The sequence below is a fragment of the Apteryx mantelli genome, chromosome 6 (assembly GCF_036417845.1).
Source record: "Apteryx mantelli isolate bAptMan1 chromosome 6, bAptMan1.hap1, whole genome shotgun sequence".
NCBI classification, from domain to species: domain Eukaryota; kingdom Metazoa; phylum Chordata; class Aves; order Apterygiformes; family Apterygidae; genus Apteryx; species Apteryx mantelli.
Window position 1 is genome coordinate 40,174,787 of NC_089983.1, and position 21,439 is coordinate 40,196,225.

General features: G+C 39.6%; 2 protein-coding genes across 6 annotated transcripts; one reads left to right on the top strand and one right to left on the bottom strand.

The window, feature by feature from the left end:
• Window positions 1-1,126: 1,126 nt before the first annotated feature.
• FAIM (Fas apoptotic inhibitory molecule) lies at window positions 1,127-8,837 on the bottom strand. Its single transcript, XM_067299340.1, has 5 exons — window positions 8,801-8,837; window positions 5,460-5,595; window positions 4,859-5,087; window positions 3,310-3,359; window positions 1,127-1,769 (listed from the first exon to the last, which is right to left on the bottom strand). The coding sequence occupies exons 2-5, from the start codon at window positions 5,568-5,570 to the stop codon at window positions 1,620-1,622; spliced, it is 540 nt and encodes a 179-aa protein (XP_067155441.1). The 5' UTR covers window positions 5,571-5,595; window positions 8,801-8,837; the 3' UTR covers window positions 1,127-1,619.
• A 254-nt stretch (window positions 8,838-9,091) lies between these two features.
• Window positions 9,092-21,362, top strand: CEP70 (centrosomal protein 70). 5 transcript variants are annotated; one of them, XM_067299342.1, is made up of 17 exons: window positions 9,092-9,170; window positions 9,280-9,347; window positions 9,852-9,957; window positions 10,119-10,242; window positions 10,579-10,759; window positions 11,084-11,253; window positions 12,464-12,523; window positions 13,342-13,441; window positions 13,814-13,914; window positions 14,529-14,603; window positions 15,802-15,904; window positions 16,587-16,757; window positions 17,423-17,569; window positions 18,102-18,270; window positions 19,563-19,677; window positions 20,651-20,730; window positions 21,164-21,362. In XM_067299342.1, exons 2-17 carry the CDS (start codon window positions 9,339-9,341, stop codon window positions 21,223-21,225), a joined length of 1,773 nt encoding a protein of 590 aa, XP_067155443.1. In that variant the 5' UTR covers window positions 9,092-9,170; window positions 9,280-9,338; the 3' UTR covers window positions 21,226-21,362. The 5 variants fall into 5 exon arrangements, with proteins under 5 accessions (XP_067155443.1, XP_013815147.2, XP_013815144.2 ...); XM_013959693.2 differs by having other exon boundaries at window positions 9,123-9,347; window positions 18,156-18,270; XM_013959690.2 differs by having other exon boundaries at window positions 9,125-9,347.
• The last annotated feature ends 77 nt before the right edge of the window (window positions 21,363-21,439 follow it).

Below are 21,439 nucleotides of genomic sequence, written 5' to 3' on the forward strand. Positions count from 1 at the left end.
GTAAAAGCTTGTGTATCAATATCAGCTCTGGTTCTAGACTGAAAAGTCACTGTAATTGTCTGGAGAGAGAAAATGAAGGGCTTGCATAAAACTATTAAAAACCAAATAAGACTGTCATATGAAAAGCATTTCAGCTGCATGTGAAGTGCTGTGCTAATGAGAGTAGTCCGAACCCTAAATATAGTCAGGGTTTAATGAAACTTTTCAAGAAGAACCTCTGTTTGTAAGTTCACAACACATTTGTACTGCATCTCCAGCTCCCCAGGTAGGGGGTCAGTGCTAGGAACAGGTCCAAGCCCAAAAAGAAATTCAGTTATAAAAGCATTGTTCAGAAGTGCATGTGGGGTTGCCAGTGGAGAACTCTGAGAACCACTGCAAGACCAACCTTTAAATGAATATATTCATGTTTTGTCTTTTTTTTCCCCCCTCCTTTTAAAGACTGGCTCTGTCTGCACTGTTTCTAAAGGGCAGCTTCTGTAGTATGTGGGCCCAGTGTGCTCTAATGGTCATCTCCATTGCTGCCTCATGGACAATTTGTGACTATCCATTGCACACTGGTGTCAGATGGGCAGAAATCCCTTGTGAGCTTTTAAGAACCATCTGAAATATATACAAGTCTTGGCTCTAACAGAAATCCCAAGGCTGCTTTTAGACAGTACCCTGGAAGCTTGAAAACAATTATTCTATTCCTATTTTAGCTTTTCCATTCAAGCAGTATATTCTTACCATCCATTCCTGTCCTGTTTTTCCCTCACATTTTCTTATTCACACATTACTGCCAAGAAGACATACAGCTGTTGATTTAAGGTTTGTTAAACAGCATTGAATCAGAAGGGGCTCTCATTGCAGCTTGCTTCAAGATATTTTAGTTTTTAGAAGGAGGTTCATGGCAGAAAAGGATTTGGGGGGGTGGAAATAGAATGAAAACTCACTACAGAAAGTTTCTCAGCTACTGCAACAACTTGTAGCAGACATTGATTTTCAGAAAACCTTAGGGAGGTGTCCATTTTTTTTCTGACAAAGTGTAACATCTTTATTCTTACTCTGACTAAGAGTATGTAGAAAGAACAGTTTTCATTGTTCAGTATTATTTTAATACTGTTATACAAGTATTGGAAACAATGCATTTCTGTAATAATCTTTTTATTGACTTGCATGACTATTTTCGTAACTGCATCTGAAAAACATTGGAAGTTAGTGTAATAGAAAAAGAAATAATTACTGAGAAAATGTTAACAGCTTACTCCAGTACCCAGCGTGTGCTTTCTCCTCACTCCACATCTACCCACAGTTTAAAAGAATTTAGTCTTACTGAATATGGATCTTGTATTTTATTATAGCAAAGTTTTTTCTGATATATAATTTCTATTTAAGTCCAGCTGTCCTCCTTGCACTTAGCTATATATATATATTCTCTCTATATATAATAATAAAAAAGGTTATATAGGAGGTTGTATATAATTATTTTCATCTGGTCCTCAAAAAGATGAATATCAGATACAGAAGCTAGAAAATAAAACCAGCACAAAGTAGATGTACTAAGTAGTACATATTAAAATAATTACCACAGTAATTGAAAATTCCTGATCTTAGTTCTACAGCAATCAGTTAACTAGAAGCTACTCCACAGCCTCTGGGATTTCTCTGTCATCCACAATAAGGGTATGAATAATTCCTTCCTTTCGTTTCCCACTACTGACAGCCTTAATGCAACAGTTGTGATCACCAACACTGAAGTGAGTTTCAGTCCCATCTTCTACAAATTCACCCTGGGAGAAAGGAGATAATATAACAGACAAGTGCTGTTTTAGTAAAATAAAATCTCAGTGCAGACTGTTTCTAAGGTCCCAATCATTTGTAGCTCCATAGCTAGAGCAGCCATACAAGGTACTGGTGACAAAATACAGCACAAATGTTGAACAAGGCTGCAAAGTCTCAGATATTGCTTTGTCAATGCTACCAGTTAGAGATCTGTGTTTTTTAAATGACAATCAAATTTTTTCCTGATCAGGAAGGGAAGAGTTTGAGTTCTTCAAACATGTGAATTAATATAGTTGATTCATATCAGTAAAACAAAAATAGAAGGGCCAATTTTCTTCTGAGATTTGCAATAGAGCTGGTTTTAGCCAACTGAGGTGGCAGTAAAGTGTGAAGGATTTAGCGGTGCCTTCTACAGTAGGATGAATAGACCCCCGAGTTAAGAGTGATAATTATGCATTTTAGATACACAGGTCCTGCATATATGGCTGGATTTTGCCACCCGTATCTATTCCATTTTTGTCATCATCACTGGGAGAATGAAAAAACAGTACGTTACTAACATAAGTACAGTTTAACAAACATGTATACTCATAGCTTGCAAGATTGTCCCCCAGTGCAGTTGTTGCAGTGCAGAACTACATTATAGAAAAGGTTGAGAACCATCAAGAGCAGAAGCTCTAATTCACTGTGAGCGGATGTTTGTCCCACTGACTACTGAAACATTTGGTAAATATTTTCATCCTGTTCTCAAGTATAGGAAAACTGTTGATTTTACATTCTGTACTCATATGGGGGACTACTCATGGCAGTAATAATTACAGTGACAATTCTCTGGTAAGAAAGCACATCTTTCAAGGATGTGGAAGCATACATAATAGGCATACTGAAAACCGTTATAAAATAAAAAGACAAATAGATTAAGTCCTTTAGCTGTCAGGCTGTTTTAACAATTAATGCAGAAGTGGCAGAAAGACAAGACAATCTGGCAAGATTCTTAAGCCTGATGTCTTCCTAGATGGGGGGCAGGGAAGCTACTCATTAAAGAACACAGATATTCAACTTCCCATCACCACTAACATGACCAGATTTGGATGAGGTGGCTCTACAGTCTGCATAAAACTTGAGTCCATCCCACTCCTGTGGGAAGTTCTCTCTAAAAACCCTGAACAACTGACCCAGAAGATTTGTTTTGCTTATCTAAAAAGTGTAACCAAAAGCATTGTTCATGCTTATGTAAACTTTTGACATTCTATTAAAGTCAGAACACAAAATACTGTTGGTTATAAAATACAGGGAAGGAAGCTCAGAATGGTTAATAGCATGCTAGCAGTCTACGTACATGTTTGTACCCTGTGGCAGAGTGAGGTAACTTGCTACTCACTGTGGCTTCACTAACATATTAGTAAAATAAGCCACAGTATGTTTGTGTGTGTGTGTGTGTGTGTGTATATATTTTGTGTATATATATATATATTATGTATAAAATCTCCATAAGCTTTGGTTATATAGCCACAGCCTATAGAAAGGCTTTGGAAAATGATCACATACCGCTGTTTCCATTTTTTTACCGTTGCACCACACATCCATAGTGTCCTTTTCTGTGAAGGAAATGAGAACAAAGAGTAGAAAGAACATGATTTTTTTCCCCTACAGACAAGATTTAGGAAAAGTAAACCAAACCCAACCCCCAAGCCCTGTTCCATTTTACTTCAATTCTCAAAGGAGGTTCTTTCTTAATTATAGCACATGGGCTACATAGGTTGTTCTTAAACTGGAGAAGATGGAAGGCCCTGTCATCAATGGGCAAACAACTTTTGCTATAAACATACATTTTTACCTCTCCCTAGCTCTGGCTGTTAACAGTGGATTGCTCTGAATATTGTCAGAGCTGTTCTGACATCCTCAAACTGAAGAACTTGAGGACAGAAAAAATGAAGTAATCTGTGCCAACATTTAAGGACTATTTATTCAATGAAGTTCTGATTTTAACTTTTCAGGTATGTTTAATTCAAGAGCAGCTTTACTTAATACCTCAAAGTTTCTGAGTTCTTAAAAATCTCCTTGAAAACTCAAGTGCCATCCATACTATAATATGAAGAATCTTAAAATTGTTTTGTTTGAAACAGCATTATTTATTTTTCCCAGCACAACCTTAAGTTCATTAGCTGTAGAATTCACATTACTGACACTGCCCTCCACTGGCAGTGATTAGAGAGCTGAACCCTGCTTATCTTTTAATTAAGTACAGGGAGACTAAAACTCTGTGAGTAAACCAAGCAGGCTCTGTCATATATTAAAATTCCTCCCCATTCCCCCCCACTCCCACCCCCCAACACACAAAGTCTTATTTGATCTTAGGACATTCATTCTGTCCTTAGGTTTAATAAGAAATCGTAGTCCCAGACCTCATCTCTGGATCTAACCTTACAGCAATATGCAAGTGGAAGCTTCCTGCGCTAGATACAACGGACACAAATTTCTCAGTAGCTTCCTTCTACCCATCTGCTTGTAATATATTTGGGAGAGGAGGAAGGAAGAGAAGAAACCTATTGCCTTGCTATTAAGAAAGTGAAAAGATGTCATCTGAAACTTTCAGACTAACTTTTTAGTTAGCAAGTGATGCAGAAAAAAGCATGCTGATTATACTGTCAAGTGATGTACAATAACAGTCAGACTTCTTCAGTTAAGGATTCCTTGACTTTGGTTAATGATTCTTAGCAGGAAAGCCTGGTTAGCAAACTAACACACACAGCAAGTTTGATCACAATACCAGTAACACTTTCAGAGCATGCTTCACCTGAAGAATTGTCTCACTATGGCTGCTCTACAGTTCTATGGATCCAGAAGCCATAACACCTTCTGATCTTTGTCTAGACAATGCTGCTACAAAACAGAAAACTTAACATCAGGCTCACACAGATCTAACCAGACCCTTATTTTTCAGGCTGTCATCTTTGGCATCTAATTCCAGACCACCCAGAATTTTACCCTCCAACACTGCTAGCCACTCAACTATGCCTTCTCTTAACTGCCTGTTATTAAATACACACAAGTTTATTCAAAGGCAACAACATGAAGTCATTCAATATTTACTTACCTAGAACAACTCTACACTCCATGCCATCCAAACTCAGTACCCACGTATTGGTTGTTTTTGACCTGTTCTCCATATACTTCTTGAGGCTTTTCCCATCGATATCCAAAGTATATTCATATGCAAAGCCACTGACTGCATCAATGTTAATAGTGGCTTTTGTTTTAGCTGCTCCAACAGTAAATGTTTCTTTACCCACTAATTTAAACATCCATTCTTTTCTTATTGCTTCCTGTAGAATAAAACAAAGACAACGGGTATTAATTAATCAACCTGAATATGTGTCTCAGTATTGAGAAATTCTGAACTAGAACGTGGGCAACAGCCCAGTACTTAACTATTATTTCAGTATGCACTAATACATAGTATTTTGCATGCACAGAGTGCCTCTGCCCAAGGACTGCAAAGCACTTCCTGAACACGCACTCATACCTTAATTGTAACTGAAAAGAGAATTACGTAGTTTATTAAATTATGTAAAGTTAACCAACTGAACACGCCTCACTTGCATTTATTAGTCTTTTGTTTCTTCTGATGCATTCTGCATGGAAGCACACTTACACAGTCTGTATCATAGTGAATTTTGAGCATATAGTAATTTCACCTTTCCATCAACATAGACAACACGTTTTCCTGAAGTGGTCCCATGTTCAAATTCAATCTTATGAACACCATCACTTAAAGCTACTTCCCAAACGGCCACCAAGTCTGCCATCTTCTCTAAGTGGCTGTACCTGGACCTACAGAAACACCAAAGTAAATTAATTGTTGTTGAGAGAGTTCAAATATTGCTGAATTTAGTTCAAAGCTTTACTACTTCATAGCAAGTCACCTTTTACAAATGAAAAATGAGACTTGAAAGAATAAGTGTAGCCAATTGTTTTTATTTCCTTTAAAAAACATTCAAATATGATGAAATACATCACAAAAAATAAACACAGACAAAGACAAGTAAACAGATTCACTTTGACTAACACCATACAAGAACATATATCCATCTAACCTCTAAAACTTCCGAGGCAGATGACAATGGAGTTAAAAAAACTACACTTAAATTCCAGATGCTTACGGACAGTTCTGTGATTTCTTGGCAGTCACTCATATACAGTATTCTAACTGATCTGTGAAAGTGTTTTAGCCTTTTAGACTTGCAAACTAATTAGGGTGACCAGTTTAGCTATTACAAAAGTTTACTCTTGTTTAAAAAAAATTGTAACATTTTTCATAAATATTGCCTACATCATTCAGAAATGCAACTGTGCATGCGCACACACACATTCCCCTCCCTCCCTTTGGGGGGGGGGGGGAAGAGATGCTGAGATATCCTTTCCTTTAAATAGTTTTTAAACCTCAAATAAACTCATAAGTGACTGCTGAAACTGTGGATATCTTCTCAAACCTGTTCATACTGCAGTTCTGTTTACCTTAATTCGTCAACAGTAATCTCCTCATGGGATGCCATAGTAACCAAAACAGTTTTTAATCCAATTAGCAGCAAGAAAAAGAGAAAAGCGGAATAGCAATAGAGAAGCGTTGAGAACTAAATTTTCCTAGTTTTCTCCGCTTAAGATTATGGATATTTTTTTAAGTAGTATGGTGAAGTATCATGCATTATCATATATATGATGTAATACAAATGTGATTTTTCCTCTTAGACAAAAAGGCAAATACAAGTTTATTTATAAGTATTATTTTACAAAATTATTATGTGCGATTTATCCTAGCTTTATTAGCACATCATAACTTTGTCACTTATTTGATGAAAAAAATGCTTTGCCTAATTTGTGAGCAAAAGTTTAGAAACAGACCTGACCAAAACAGGAACCAAATCCAGAACTTCACAGCTCAGTCACCAACTGTAACACACCAGAGACCATTGCCACCAGAGGGAAAGTGAGAGAGCACACGAAGAGAGAATACCAAATACTGTTTGGGAGAGCAGACAGGATGCAGGAGTCCTTACGGTCCACAGTCACTGTAATATTCAAATCTTCCAATACTGAGAGCAGTGAAAGCCTTGTTCTTGTCTCAGACCTCTAAATGTAAGCACCAGAGCCAGACTCAACAATTTCAACTTAACAGCTTTGCTAAACCACTGTAGTAGTTTCCAACAGTCATGTTAGCAATTTGACCTGGCAATTCAACCATAAAAATCTGTATTTACCGCAAATAAATCACTCTTTCTTACTTAGAAGGTTTTTTGATGGTGCCTGCATTGTTTGTGTGTTCCTACAGCACTTCTGACCTATTTTTAATCTTTATCCTTTCCATTAAACATAATAGTTTGTGTAGGAACTATAGGGAAAAAAAAAATGAAAAAATACACTGTTGATCACACAAGCTATAATGAACCTCCCAGTTGTCGGGGAATCTCTTAAGCCTGTGGAACATAAACACATAAGAATAGTGTACTATATTTTTCTTCCAAAGCATGTTCTATTGCTCTAATCCAATGTAGTTACCAATAGCTATATTTTAATTCAATGCAAATAACTCATTGTTTTGGTAAAGAAATGGTACTTTTCATTGAAAAATGTATTAAAGTCAAGTCATGAGTTCTAGGATCTCTCTTCAGCGTAACAGTTGAGAATGCATTTAACATTAAACCTCCTTCAGGGTGACTTACTTCTACTCTAAAACATGCTCAAGTGTATTGCTGTATTACTATTATGTTTTTCCTCAGCAATTCTACACATTTCTGTTCATGAGCTAAAAAAAGTTCCAAAGACCGCAAGTTCATTTTTAAGAATACAAGGTTTAATTCTCACATTAGTGAGTTGCCTATATCAACTAATAAATGACAATAAGGGGTCTTTTTGTTGCTTTTGAAGTTTACAGTTTGGTTTCTATAAAGATTCTTATCCTCTGGAGCATCAGGGAAGTTGAAAATTTTTAATATTTCTGCACCTCCCTTCTCCCCCACCTTCAAAAAAAAAAAAAAAAAGGACAGGAGAAAGGAAGAGGGAGGAAGAAAGAAGGAAAAAGAAAGAAAGAGACAGGAGAGAAAGAGGACTCTTATGGGCACAGGACAGACCTATGCCTGTCCCTACCATCTTATCAACACAAGCAGCGACCTCAGGTACAAGAAGTAAGTGCCGAAGAGGCAGAACCGGAGCATGTCTCCAGCCTGCTCCCAGACACTGCATCCCCTACTGAAGGGGTGAGAAAATAACACAAACTACACAATCCCCCCCCCCCCCATCATCTGGTAATACGCTTGTTGAAGCGAACCTGGGCACAAAACCCAATCTCTAGGTCAGCTCCACGGTATCTAAGGGACGGTCAATACTAGCAGAGCTTAGAGCGAGAGCAGCACACGGGAGAAAACCGACCGACTAGGAAAACACCTGCCGCAGGGCCGGCCCTCAAAAAAAAAAAAAAAAAAAAAAAAAGTTTTTACTGCCTTGACTCAGGAAAATGAACGCGTGCTAACTGACGACTCTCACAGCGCTGCACTTTCAGTTGGCCAAGCAGGCAGCCCCAAATCAGAGTCACTTCTTCGCGCCTAGGGCAGCGCTTTAAGCAGCAGCAGCAAGACCACCGCGGCGAGTCGCAGCAGAACCCCCCCCCCCCCCAAGCCCTGCCCGGCGGCGGGCAGCGGCGGTGCTGCCGCGGCAACCCGGCTCCGCGCCTCCCGCAGCAGCTGCCCGCCGCTCCCGGGCAGTGCGCGGCACCGCAGCCCCAAGCCGCCGCCGCCGCCTCGCGAGCCGCGAGGCCGCTGCAACCGCTTCCCCCCCCGCCGCCGCCGCCGCGGGACCAAGCGGTCTCCAAGGCACCGCTCCCTCCGCCCGGCCGCGGCGGGATAAAGACGGTCCCAGCCGCCTCCCCCCGCTGGGCGGGGAGGTGCCCACGACGCCTCCACGGGTGGGTGGGTGAGTGAGTGAGTGAGTGAGTGGGCGAGCGAGCGGGGAGACGGGCGAGCCCCGGTCCCGGTCCCGCTCCTACCTGCGCGGGGACTCCAGCCGCTGCAGCCGCCGCCGCCACCTCCCCCCGCGGCTCCCCGCGCATCAAAATGGCGGCGAAGGGAGGGGAGGGCAGATGGCGCGCGCCCCGCCCCGCCCCGCCCCGCCGGCGGGCCGTTAGCCGCAGCCCGGCCGCGCGAGCCCCAGCCCGAGCGCGAGCCCCGGCGGGTGCTGTGAGGCGGCGCGGGCTCCCCGCCCCCCTCCGCTGCTGGGCGCCCTCCTGCGGCCCCGCGCTGCCGCTGCCCGCCGGCGGGGCGCAGCCGCCATCCCGCAGCGCGGCGCGGCGCGGGGCCGGGCGGGCGCCTGAGGCGCCAGGGCTGCTGCTCTGCCGCGCCGAGGGCGGCGGCGCCTCGGTAGGGGCCGTGCGCTCCGCGGCGCCCGCGCCTGCCTGTCGGCCTTCCTCTGCCCCGGCGCCTGATGACTTTGCCCTTCTCTTTCCGTTCTTTCCGTGCTCGTCTCTAGGCAGCTCCAGATCGGGGCCCGGCTGCTCTTTCCGCGGGTGTGAACAGCAATCCCTCACTATGACAGAGGTATAGTAGTGAGCCTGAGCTGTTTGTTCGTCTAGTTGATGCTGCTTTGAGGTTAAATATATATATAAAGAGCTGCCCCCAAGCTGTCATTCAGATCCTCTGAGGCTTCAGGAGGGGAACAGGCCCCACCACCTGGACCGGCTGTCTGGAGTAGCCCTAAAATATTAAAGTTAGATGAGTGCCTTTCACTTTTTTATTTATTCATTTTTTTTTTTAGAAAGATACATATTTTATCATTTGCAAAAGCGTTTCTCTCTAAAAATGCAAAAATACCAATCAGGAAAATGGGATATTCTGTATATTGTTCAGTGTGTTTTTCCTAATATTTTTGCAGATCATGCTGAGAAGTCTTTTAAGGCCACCTGTAGCAATTGCGGCTTGTTGTGTTGTTTTTTGATTTGGGGGCACTGGATGTCTTCCGCTGTCTATGCAGCTAGAAGACGCAGGAGACCGTAAGCTGGTCTTCAGCGTTCAGGTTCCTGTCTGTTCTTCTCGTTCTCCCAGCTGCAGCAGGAGAAAGCGGAGTGGGAAAACTTAAACAAACTGTTAATGCGGCATGGGTTGAAACCCGTGAGCTTTGCTGCGCCAGGAAACAGCAGAAATGTATCAGGTAAGGACATGCTATTTTTACAAGTTTCTGTATTTGAAAATATAAGCCCCAATTCATAAACCCTCCATAAAGCTGTCGTTTCCAAATGCTAGCAGAGATGCAGTCTTCTCCAGTTGTCAAAAGCCTTACGTTATGACTTTGTTTATTTTAAATATCTCCAGATATGATTGTCTTGGACAATCAGTCTTCTCTGGGGATAAGACTTGCATTAAAAACACTGGTGGAAGACACAGACCGACAGCAGAAAATGATGCACGGGCTTATGGAGGCTAATCGTCAGCTTAGGTGAGACTCAGTGGTAAGACTCAGTACTAATGCAAACTAATGCAAAAAATGTATTGTTAGTGTCCATTCTCTGCCAGGTGGAGCTCTTGTCACACATGAGGCCCAAGACTTTTTGTGGGATTTTTGTGAAATGTGACAACGTTGGCCTGGTTCCTTTTGGGCCGTTCCGTCACTTCATCTGCTGCTTCTTCCCATAGCAAAATATTTCCTGTACCTGCTCCCATGGGCCGTTATTGAGTGTTAATATATTAATAAGTCTGTCAGGCCTGTGCCTCCTTCATTGTATTTGTGAAGTAAATTTATTCTAAATCAGGGATTGATTTTTGTTTTGATCAGAGATGAGGTACGTCAGGAACGAGGTCGGGCATCTCGACAAGAACAGCGGGCCAATGATTTGGAAAACGTGGTGAAGAACATTAAATCCAAAATTTGTCAGCTGGAAGATGAGACGATAGCTAAGGTTTGCCAGCAACAGAATCAAGTCAAAGAACTTCAAAAAGATCAACAGATTTCACAGGTAATTCTGGTAAACCTGTTTGAGGACTCAAACTCTTGATTTTTATTTAAAAGCTCTGAAAATAATGGCACTGGTCAAAATAAATGCAAGTCTTTTGTCTTCGAGTTATTACACTGTTTATAGCTAAGATTTTTTCAACCCATATGGAATTTTCTAACAATAAATTAGAAAAACATATGTATCCTTCTTCCACTGTCGCTTCAGTATGGCTAGAAAACAACTCCTAAGCTTCCTTGTGAGCACGTGTTTACTTGGGCATGCACAGCATTGTCTCCAGCTTGTTTGTTAGGATAATTTCAGAATGCTCCCGTTACCTGTTCACAGGCAAAATACCAACAGCAACAGGAAAAGCTACAACAACAGGAAGAGACTATTGCCTGTTTGCAGAGGGAGCTGTACAAGGTTGGGATGGAGGAGCAACAGCGTGTCGCCACTCAAAACAAAATGTTTTGCCAGTTTTGCAAAAGAGCTCCTAAGTCTCTTCTAGATCAGCAGTAAGCAATTTTCTTCCACTGTTATACTGATGTATGGCCTGTAACATTAAATGAAGAAACACATTTTAAAATAACTGTTTTTGATACTTTGATTTTTTAAAAAATGGGTAGCTTAGGAGTGCCAGTGGAAATATGAATCCTTGTAGGGTACATTAGTTTGATAAACTTTCTTTGTATACTGAAAGTGAGCTGCTTAAATCCTTGGAGAAAAGTAGAAATTACAGCCACTGTACACTAGGTGTCAGCAGAGAAAAGAGAATGATACCCTGTTTAGTCTGGGACTCCAGCATCTGCTAGGGTGATCTCATTCTGGGATTTTAATTTTTTAAATGTGAGTCTTAAAGAAACAACAAAAATCTTTCAGTTTTGGAAAGCAGTATTTGCAGCTGCTAACTGCAAGCTTACTGTAAAGCTTTGCAGTTACTTCCGTGGAGGTTTTGAAAGTACTCTGCTCTATACCTCTTATGATAAGGTCTCCATACTTCTACTATGAATCAGAGCTTTGCCGATTCTTAGGCCTCAGACACCCCTCACTTAACTGTGTTGGTGTGGCTGGGTCTGCCAAATTTGGCTGATAATGTTAACCCGGAACGAATTTCAAAGAGACTGTGCAGCCTGGCTGTTTCTTACTGTGCCCTCACTAAATGAGAAGAGGAATCACTGAATTTGTTTCCCTGCATTTTCTCACCTATATCTCCATAACAGAAAATCTCAGAGCGTCCTAAGAGTAAAGATAGTTTCTTTGCTGTTCAGTTGGGTTTTTTGACTTTATTTTTTGCAACCACATACCTTGAAAACACTTTCAGTTTCTTTCCAGACAGATATTCTTAGGCTATGTGGGATCTGTGCTCTCATAGCTCCCTCAGTGGTCTCTGCAGTCCTAGAACTTGGGAGCTGTGCCAGGCTGCCAGCCTTGCTGGTTACCCAGAGCTACAGGTGGGGAGGCTGTCAGGAAGGTTTAGCTTTTGTCTCCTGAATAATTTTGCCGCTTTCAGTGTGGTGCAGAATTAATGTCTATGCTTTTCTGCTTTGGAAGGCTGTGACTGTGTTTGTTCAGTGTGAGAGAGAGCTGCTATTTGGTGCAAACACTTGTGAAACACAGTGCAGTTGTGTAAAGCTGTCCTGTGCATATGGGTTGGCTACAGTATCTTTAAGGCATGATTTTTTTGAGGATATTAGAAACTCAGTATACCATTTTTCTTCTCTTCAGGTTTCTTTGTCTAATTGATTATTATGAATCTCAAATTAATCAAATGAAAAAGGAGCTAAGGTAGGTGTAAGCTTTAATTCTAATCTCTAATAATGCCTCATGGTCCTGCTGTTCAAAGTTCTGTGATCTGGTCCCATTCAAATAAGCAGGAACATTGCCATGGATCTCTTGCTGGAAAAATGGGAGTAACAGGCATTTCCTGGAGGTAGTGATAACTGTTTGTGAGTGTTCTTGTATAAAGCCTGTAATGGTAAATGTTGTGTATTCTGTGTTCCAGAAGTCACTAACATGTAAGAAACAGCAAAGAACCGTAATGGTCTTGGAAGTTTGGATTCATCCTGGGAATAGCTGTCAGTCAGCCTAAGCAGCTGCTCAGTCAGGAGGCCAGTACAGCTAGGAAGTTTGGGGTATTTAGATACTTGAGCTATAATATATATATATATATTTTTTTTTTTTTTTCCCCTCTCCTTTTGCAGTGGTTCACAGGCAGTTATTATATTGGCTGCGCTCAGCTGACTGATCTCCCTAAACAAAGGAAATACCAGCTTTTGAGCTCTGTCATGGTGCCTACATGGTACAAAGCAACTCAGCAAATACCTGAGAGTCATTCCCGTAATTTGAGATAATTATCTTGAAAACTGAAATGGAACTTGCTTGTACTGGAGTTTCCTTGGAGGAAGAAGTATACTGAATTAGTATATGAAACAGCTTCCCAGAAATAACTGAGAAGAGCAGTGGCTCTTAGGGCAGAATTACAGTTCTGTTTATTTTGCGATTTATAGACACATTGTTATGATACATAATTGGTAATTAAAACAACTTAGTTCTTTGAGGTAAATGAATTACAGTAAGGTGAAACAATTTATTTTTCCCAATAGGCAATACAAAAAAGATGAAGATCATGTACAGAGAGAAGTAAAAAGCAGGGAAGAATTCTTAAATCTAGATGCTTCTCCTAATTATAGAGCACTACTCACGGTATGGTATTGCTAAGAATAAATCAGTGCAGATCTCTAAATGGTAACCCTTGAAAAGCCACACAGAAATATATGTTTTTGATTTTTATCTCCTTGCTCTCATCTTGTCTTCTTAGTTCGTAAGCTTTTCGGGCAGGGTTCACTGTCTTTATCTGTTTATGCAGATTCAGTACTGTGTTGAGAAATTTCTTTGCTGAGGACTGAACACAGGTCTTCTCCTGTGATCTAGTGCAACATGCTCTTGATGGTTACTGTTACCTCATCCATGCTGACTTGGTAAAAAAGCAAACGGGAATCTCTCTTAAAACGTACATATTTCAAAGTGTTCAAATTTGTTGATTATGGAATGAGTGAAATAAAAGAAATAATACAGTCTGTGTTGCAGTCTTTCCAGAATCAACTTGTTGAAACAAAAGCCAGAAATGAGCAGCTTTTGCTTGAAAACACAAATCTCAAGAAAGATTTGGAAATAAGGTGAGACAGTATAAATATCATCCTTTGTAAAGGCACTTCAGTAGACTTTGCTTTCAAAGAAAGAAACCAAAAGCACCAGCAGTTGTAAAAGTGTCGTATGTAATCTGCCTTTAAAAGCAATTAATAGAAATAGGATACAGCAGGAACAATCAACTTTCACTCCCTACACTGTTCATAGTGACTGTTAAGTGGTTATTTTGCTGTGGATTGTCTCTGACAATTGTGTTGATATTTATTTGCACTTTATTTAGCAAAAGCAATAAAAGTGCATGCGGGTAGAGCCTGAGTTCTTCACGAGCTGACTGTCCCAGTATGCTTACAAAAACTCAGTTTTATACCAGTAGCATTACTGCTAAGCATGATTTCCACTTAAAAACTGCTGGATCAGGTATAGATGCAGACCTTTTTAGTAAGAAAACAGCCTGATCCAGCAATTTTTTTTTGATGGCGTTATATATCTGTATTAGAGCTGTTGTCACACAGAAATGCTGCAGAATTTCATCTCCAGAATGATGTTGCAGCACTGGCAAAGCTCTCTACTGTTCTGCTTGAATGAGTTTTATTGATCTTTTCAAATACCTGACATATAATATGGTACTTTCTCTTTCCAACAGACCAACTGCACAGGAATTAAAACTTTACAAGCACCAAGTGAAGAAACTAGAAAAAACTTTAAAGAAAACTATCCAGTAACTATATTTCTTCAGTAACTTTCATGAATCCTCTGAACTTTTAAAAGCAAAGATACTCTGCAACCTATAGAGTGGATAGTGGCTTATAAAGCATGTACCTTATCACCATTCCTTAGAGCCTGGTTCATGGGCAGCAAATGCTACTGTCTCTCCAAAGATACCTTGAGAATCTGAAGCGATGGCATGGTGCCCAAATGGGGGGAGTGCACAGCAGTGTGTCTTTTTTTTATTTGATTTTGTCATTTTGGATTTGATTTGAATGCTATCATAGGCAATATGGATGGGACCAAAATGTGATGTTTGCTACTTCCACAAGCTATAAAGAAAGTTACTGGTTGCATTGTGGATTATGAATGATAGTTATTTCTCTTAGTCATTTATTCTTCACTATTAGAGTTAGCAAAATGTTTCAGCTACTGAGGTTGTATCCATCCTATTCTTAGAAATTTACTTGGTGAGTTTTTTTCTGAAACATTGCTAAGTGCATTAAAGGTGGAAGAGCTCTAATATTGATAGAAGGTATCTTTGTCTGTAATTTGACTTAATCATTTGTGTGTGTATATACTGAATACGAAATATTTTATAGCATAGTACGTATCCTGAAAAAGACATCACTTAAACTTGAAAAATGCTTGATTTTTCATTTTACATCGAGTACATTTGAATGGTCTCTTTTCTCATGTAGTGGATATGATTTAGATGGTAATTTTTAGACCGTCAGTTGTCTCAAATGTGACAAGAAGGGAAGTGAGCTTTATATAGTAAGTTAGGAAAGATGTTCAAGCAGCCGTAGGTAAAGAATGTGAGCACGCAGAGTGTTATAAAAACATCGAAATGTCTGTGTGGTTGACAGCATGAAATTTGACCATTTCAAGTAAAATTCTGGATTTCAACTATTCAACCATCATAGAACCTCCAGTAACTGTACATTTGGTGTTGTCTCTTCTAAATTAACATGCAGTCTGGATTAACGTCAACCTGGAAACTTGAGATACCTTTATGATATTTACATTAAGTATTATATTTTTCAACCAGGTCAGTTTGATGGAATTTTATTGGCAGGCATCATAAAATGGAGATTTTTACTTTGGGGGTGCAAGCGTATGTGTTACATACATAGTTCTCTAATGAAGTCGAAAGTAGCAGCTCCTGCTGAGGGTACTTGTGTAACTTCCTCTATGGGTTTTGCATGTAGATCTTCAGGGAGTAGTATTGGAGAAAGAATAAAAGAAAAGAAAGAATCTGAGGGTATCGCAGGAGAAGATCAGTTGCAGGCAGTTTGCCAGCAATACTTACAGGTATGCGGATTTCATCTGTATTGCATGCATCAAGCACTCTCATAATGTAATACAATAAATGAGACTTGTTTCAACTATGTAAACTGAAGCATGCTATTTTGAGTCTAAGGGTTCATATAAAGTCCTCTACACAAAATGTGTCATGTTCTGAATTTGGCAGTGAATATAGGCTTATTCTTAATTGTTTTTAGTGTAAACTACCTTAAAATATAGCAAGGAAGCAGAGACTAGCTTGGCAAACATCAGATCAGTGATTTAGCCGAAAGTCTTCCCAGGACATGGTGCTTGTTCAAGGTCCTGTGCAAAACATATCTTTTTGTTACGGTTTCAAAAATGCCTGAGGAGATAGTGGGTTTTATTTTTCTTCGAATAAAAAAAGCAAATATAGTAAAGATTAGCAATATGTTAGCTATGTAAGTAACAATGTTGTGAGGGGATAAATTTTAAATATCCCCAAAGGGGAAGTATATTTGCATTATTTTTATATTTCTTCTAGCTAGTATATTTTTAAATCTTTGAATCTATTACACATTGAATGCATTTGTAAAATCCAACTATAATAACATATTGGAGCTATTTATGATTTAATGTTTAGACTAAATTATGACTGCGGTGATATGTGATTTTTATTAGAAGATGTTCTAGATTTTTGAGCAATAACATGGTTTATTTGGTGTTGAAGGTTTTGTCCAGTATTGATTCTGTTATAAGAAGTCCAAGAGCTGCTCCGCTAATATACAAGCACAGTAAAGGGCCAATCCAAAATTATATTAAAGAGAATGGACAGGAACGTGGATTTGAGCACCTTCTTCCTACTATAGAAATGTGGGCAGATCAGCTAATGGCCATAAAGGTAGTACACATTATTGTACTTTATATTCTTTTCTTTTAATCTGTTGACTACCCTTGTTCCCTCCCTACATATAGTTTGCTTGTGCATGTGTGTGTGTGCGTGTAAGGTTTTGTTTTCTGACTTGGCATTAAATTTTAAAAAGAATTCTGCTATCCATTTGTATACCACTTTAAAACATAGTAAGTGAAAAACGTGCAGTGTGCCTGCAGGCCTCATACATTCCTCTGCGTTTATTGGCTAAGCGGTTTGGTTCGCTGGCTGAGTCCCTAAGAACACATGTAAGCTTTGGAGCCTATGTACTTTACACATTATTGATGATGTATTCTCTCTCTTCCTTTTGTCTTGCCAGAACATTAACTTTTTGATTTAAATGCAAGTAATTTTGTTTAAAAACAAACTCTCTGTGACCAACTTGTCTGATATTTACTGAAGCAATAATATACAAAGTACTTTTGTTTTCAGACCATTACTGCTCTTTCTAAAAAATCAAAGAACGTAAGCAAGGTTTTCTGTTTAAATCCATGACAACTAAAACTCTACTGTCTGCAGTACTGTCTGTATTGTTTTTGCATATGAGAAGCAGAAAATCTGCCTGATTCTATAATAAAAACAACTTCAAGCAACTTTTAACTTTAATAACAGTTGTGTCCCCTCCCTTTTAAAAGGATTTGCATAGGTCCTTGAGAAAGCTGTCTCAGGAATTGGTGCCCTGGCACATTGCAAATCCCCAGGATAACAGAGAATCCATACGAGTTGAAGACCTTCAGTTCATAGTAGATGCAATTTTGGAAGAAATGGAAAATAAGGAGAAGGTAATTCTTACCAGGGGTCTATAATCAAAAGTTATTCTGGAATTCTTAAATGCATTGTTCACATGTTGGTTAGATTTGTGCATTTGAAAGCCCTGTGGGGTTGCAGAAATAGCTGCTTGAAGATATTCAATAGTCAAAGACTATTTTAACATGAAAGATAAGTTCACCTTGGTGAAGACTCTGCTTTAATCAAAGTCATTTGACCAACAATGAATTTGCATTGCCCTGCAGTCTCTCAGGTACCATCCTGTTCTGTCTGTTTCTCAGTCAGCATTGAGAATACATAAACATACTTGCCAAGCAACAGAAAAAGCTTTCAAAAGAATATTTTTTTGGTTTGCTGGAAATTTGTGTCTGAAAACCCTCTTTAAAATGTATCTTTGGATATAACAATATTTGAAATGTCTTCATTTAATAAGGGAAGTTACACCCGTTTTTCTTTATAGACTAGTTTTAAGAATGTTTCATGGTTTAAAAGAATTTTTGCTTTGTTAAAGCAATAACTTTGACAAATTATTTCTGCTTGCTACAGAGCAGCCAAACACCGTCCTTACAAACACTGCATGCAATCGTCTCTCACTTCCAGAAGTTGTTTGATGTGAGTTCTCTGAATGGTGTTTATCCACGAATGAACGAGGTTTACACAAAACTTGGAGAAATGACCAATGCTATGAGAAATCTCCATGAGCTCCTGGACCTAGGTAAAGACTTACCACCTCGCATGTGTTCAGACCCTTCCCACAGGAATAAGAAGCTAAGTGAAAGGCTGATCTCTATGTAGAAAAAACATTGAGCTGCTGAGAAATGAGTAAAGTAGGTATATTCTTGACTGCAAAGATAAAAATGTTGTTTTCAGTTGGGAGTTTAAATAGGAAAAACATATTATTCATAAGTTGTCTGTTGTGTTTAGCAGTTGCTGAAGAATACCAAGGAGGCAGAAGAAAGGAATAACAGATCATATTGAAATATCTTTTTTTCCACACAGCTTTGTTTCCCAGTTGATGAGTTTATTTGTATTTCCTCTCAACCATTTTTCACTCTCTGCTTCAAAGATAACAAGTTTAAGAAGATACATATACATCTTTTCATTTGGAACAGTTGTTATTTAGATAAATAGCTCAACCGGTGCTGTAGATTTCTCCTCAGTAATTCATTCAAGTGTAAGCACGTCCAGTTCTCAGACACTTCTTATTCTGCTAAACTTTGGAAAAAAGAAGTCAAAAACTAAGTGCCAGTACTCGGAGACCTACTTAGTTACTTCCAGGTACCCATTCTCTTCCAGTTTTGTACTTTTACAGAACAGTGGCTGCTAGTCTTCCCTGAATTCCTGGGTTTAAAGACTTGGCTGCTCCACAGGATTCACAGCCTGAGGGCAAGGCTCCTGGAACGTCAAGGTCTCCTTTTGAGCTTCATTCAAAGAAGGAAGCAGATTTACTGCCTGTTGCCAGTACAGGAGATGAGGGAAGGCTTCATGTCTTCCCAGGAAACACACAGCCAGGGAGATGAGAGGATACTTCCTGTGAGAACGGGCCCTCTGCAATTGATGGAGGAGAGGACAAGGGGCCTGGTCCTTTGATCAGAGTAGCCAAAGCAGGTAAAAATCAATATTGAAGCAGAGTTCTGGCTAGTAACCAAATACTGGTGGAGCAGGTTCCTTGTTGGCCTACACCATACACCAGGCTTATGCTGTGTTACAGGAACTTACTATAGTTTTAGTTGGCTTTTTTCCACTGACATCATAGAATGCACTTTAGTGCCATCTCTGATGTGCAAATACACACCCCTGACAAGCGTTTTAGTCGCTAAGGGATGCACCACTTCTGGTAACATTAGTTTATTTCTGAGCACAAGTACTTCATTTTCCATGAAGGAAGGAACATGTATGCCTAGATATGTGAAAGCTGAATGAAACCTAGGTACCAGCAAGAACTGAGTTATGTCTACAGTACTTTCCTGTTATTAGTCATGAAGTGTTTTGTTTTTTTTTCCACAGACAACTCTGCTCCACCCACTGTGGTAGTGGATACTGTTGGGAAACTGTGTGACATAGTCAATGAAAATGTGACTGAGCAGGTGCAGCAGCTTCTGGGGACCCAAGACATCCACAGGTATTTGGGGCTGTTCCACTGGTGAGAACTCTTTAAACATCAAGTTTAGGAATTGAGAGAACTGGCTAAGGCAAACACTGAAAGTGACTTTAATCATCTGCTACAAAGTTAGAAAGCTGTGACAGTAGAGAAATTACTGTTATCCTATAGGAAACAAATCCTTGAATACTTTCAATTGGATAAAGCTGCTAAGGAGAAAAATTAAGCTCAGAAGGCTCCAAAACCCCTTTTTGGCTTTCCTGGATAGTGTGATAAAATAAGCCTATTAAAGATGTTTTTCATAAGGAGACATAACAAATACTGCATGTGGATGGGAAGGAGAAAGTGTTGCAAGGTTTCAACTGTAATATTAAAAGTCTGTTAGCTGTTGTGAGAACATACGCCTCAAGCTTCCTACAAATATTTTGGGAACTGGACAAATTCTGTTTTCTTCTTCAACAGATGAAAATATATGTATACGCGGTAGCAGGCTGGGAGAGCTTATGTTCAGAATTTGCTATGCAAGAGTACAAAAAATTAGTTGTGGGCAATAAGTCTAACACATGCTGAGTTAACAGTACTATTTCGCTCAACCTTTGTCCACTCCTTTGCAGTTTTAACTAGAGAATAGTTGCTGGTAAAAGATTCCTTGCCATCTGCCTCTGAAGCAGTTGCATCAGCCCCCCCCAAGTAGTGTATTTAGCATACACAGACTAATGATCTAGTCCAAAAATTCCATGACACAAGGTGAGGTAGAGAGGAAGGATGTGTATAGAACAGAAACAGTGAAATTTTCAACAACAGATAATCTTTTGACAATTAACAGTTGTCGGCTGCAGGTTTCACAACTCGAGCATGCGTGTTTGGCATAGCTGGAGTTGCATACTATTTAGTAGTACTGTTTTCAGAAACTTATGACTTAGTATGGCACGACAGCCAAGGAGATGAACTGCCTTTGCATCTTTGATCTGACAGTCTCACTTACACATTTCAGTATAATCAGTAAGCTAGAAGAACATGAACGCTTCTTTCCACCGTTTCAAGCTCTCGTTCAGGATTTGCTCTGTCTTCTAGGTAAGTCATATTTACAACAACATTAGTTACCTTCATGCCACAATTTCCACCTCCTCCTCAAATTTTAAATAGCTAACAAGTGTTTTGTTTACTCCTGATGTGCAAATCTTTATCTAAAACACAAGGAAGATGTGGGGAAAAGTGCTACAAAAAAATTTAGCCTCACTCTTCTATCTTTCCACAGCAAGTGAGCAAAATACAAGTTAAGTTTTCATTGAAAATTGGATTGCATGTGTTCAATCTCATTACTTATCAGATAAGATAGCTTAAGTGCAGATTTTTCTGAAAACACTAATATGTTTGAGGAGACTATTCTCTGTGGTTCTTCTTGCTTACCAGTTGTATTTCTGAACATTTAAGCTAGAATTTTGGTGGAAGTTGAAGACATTCTACATATATATGCTTTACTACTTTGCTTTCCGTTTTGTTTCAGAAATCAGTAACCTGGATGATATTTTACCTACTGTGAAAAATTTGAAATTGGTAGCTAGTTAAGTGTTTGTCTTGTCTGTCCTAACAAGAGCTATCTTACCTATGAATGTACCATGCAAACGACACACAGCTACCTCTAGCCTTTGTGACCCTAATGGACAGTTTCAGAATATTTTGACATAAATAAAAGCTTGACTTCACCACTGCATTCTTTTATTTCTCTTAATAATTGTTTCGTGGTCAATTTAAGAAAGACTTCTTATAACCACAGATAACT

Bases quoted from the DNA above. Each gene is read 5' to 3' on its own strand.
- FAIM (XM_067299340.1), bottom strand. From the start codon at position 5,570: ATGGCAGACTTGGTGGCCGTTTGGGAAGTAGCTTTAAGTGATGGTGTT. The intron at 5,088-5,459 runs GTGAAATTACTA...TTTATTCTACAG, and splicing joins TTGTCTATGTTGATGGAAAG to GAAGCAATAAGAAAAGAATG. The intron at 1,770-3,309 runs GTATGTGATCAT...CCTTTCTCCCAG, and splicing joins GTAAAAAAATGGAAACAGCG to GGTGAATTTGTAGAAGATGG.
- CEP70 (XM_067299342.1), top strand. The intron at 14,604-15,801 runs GTAACTATATTT...TTTTGCATGTAG, and splicing joins ACTTTAAAGAAAACTATCCA to ATCTTCAGGGAGTAGTATTG. The intron at 16,758-17,422 runs GTAGTACACATT...CCCTTTTAAAAG, and splicing joins ATCAGCTAATGGCCATAAAG to GATTTGCATAGGTCCTTGAG.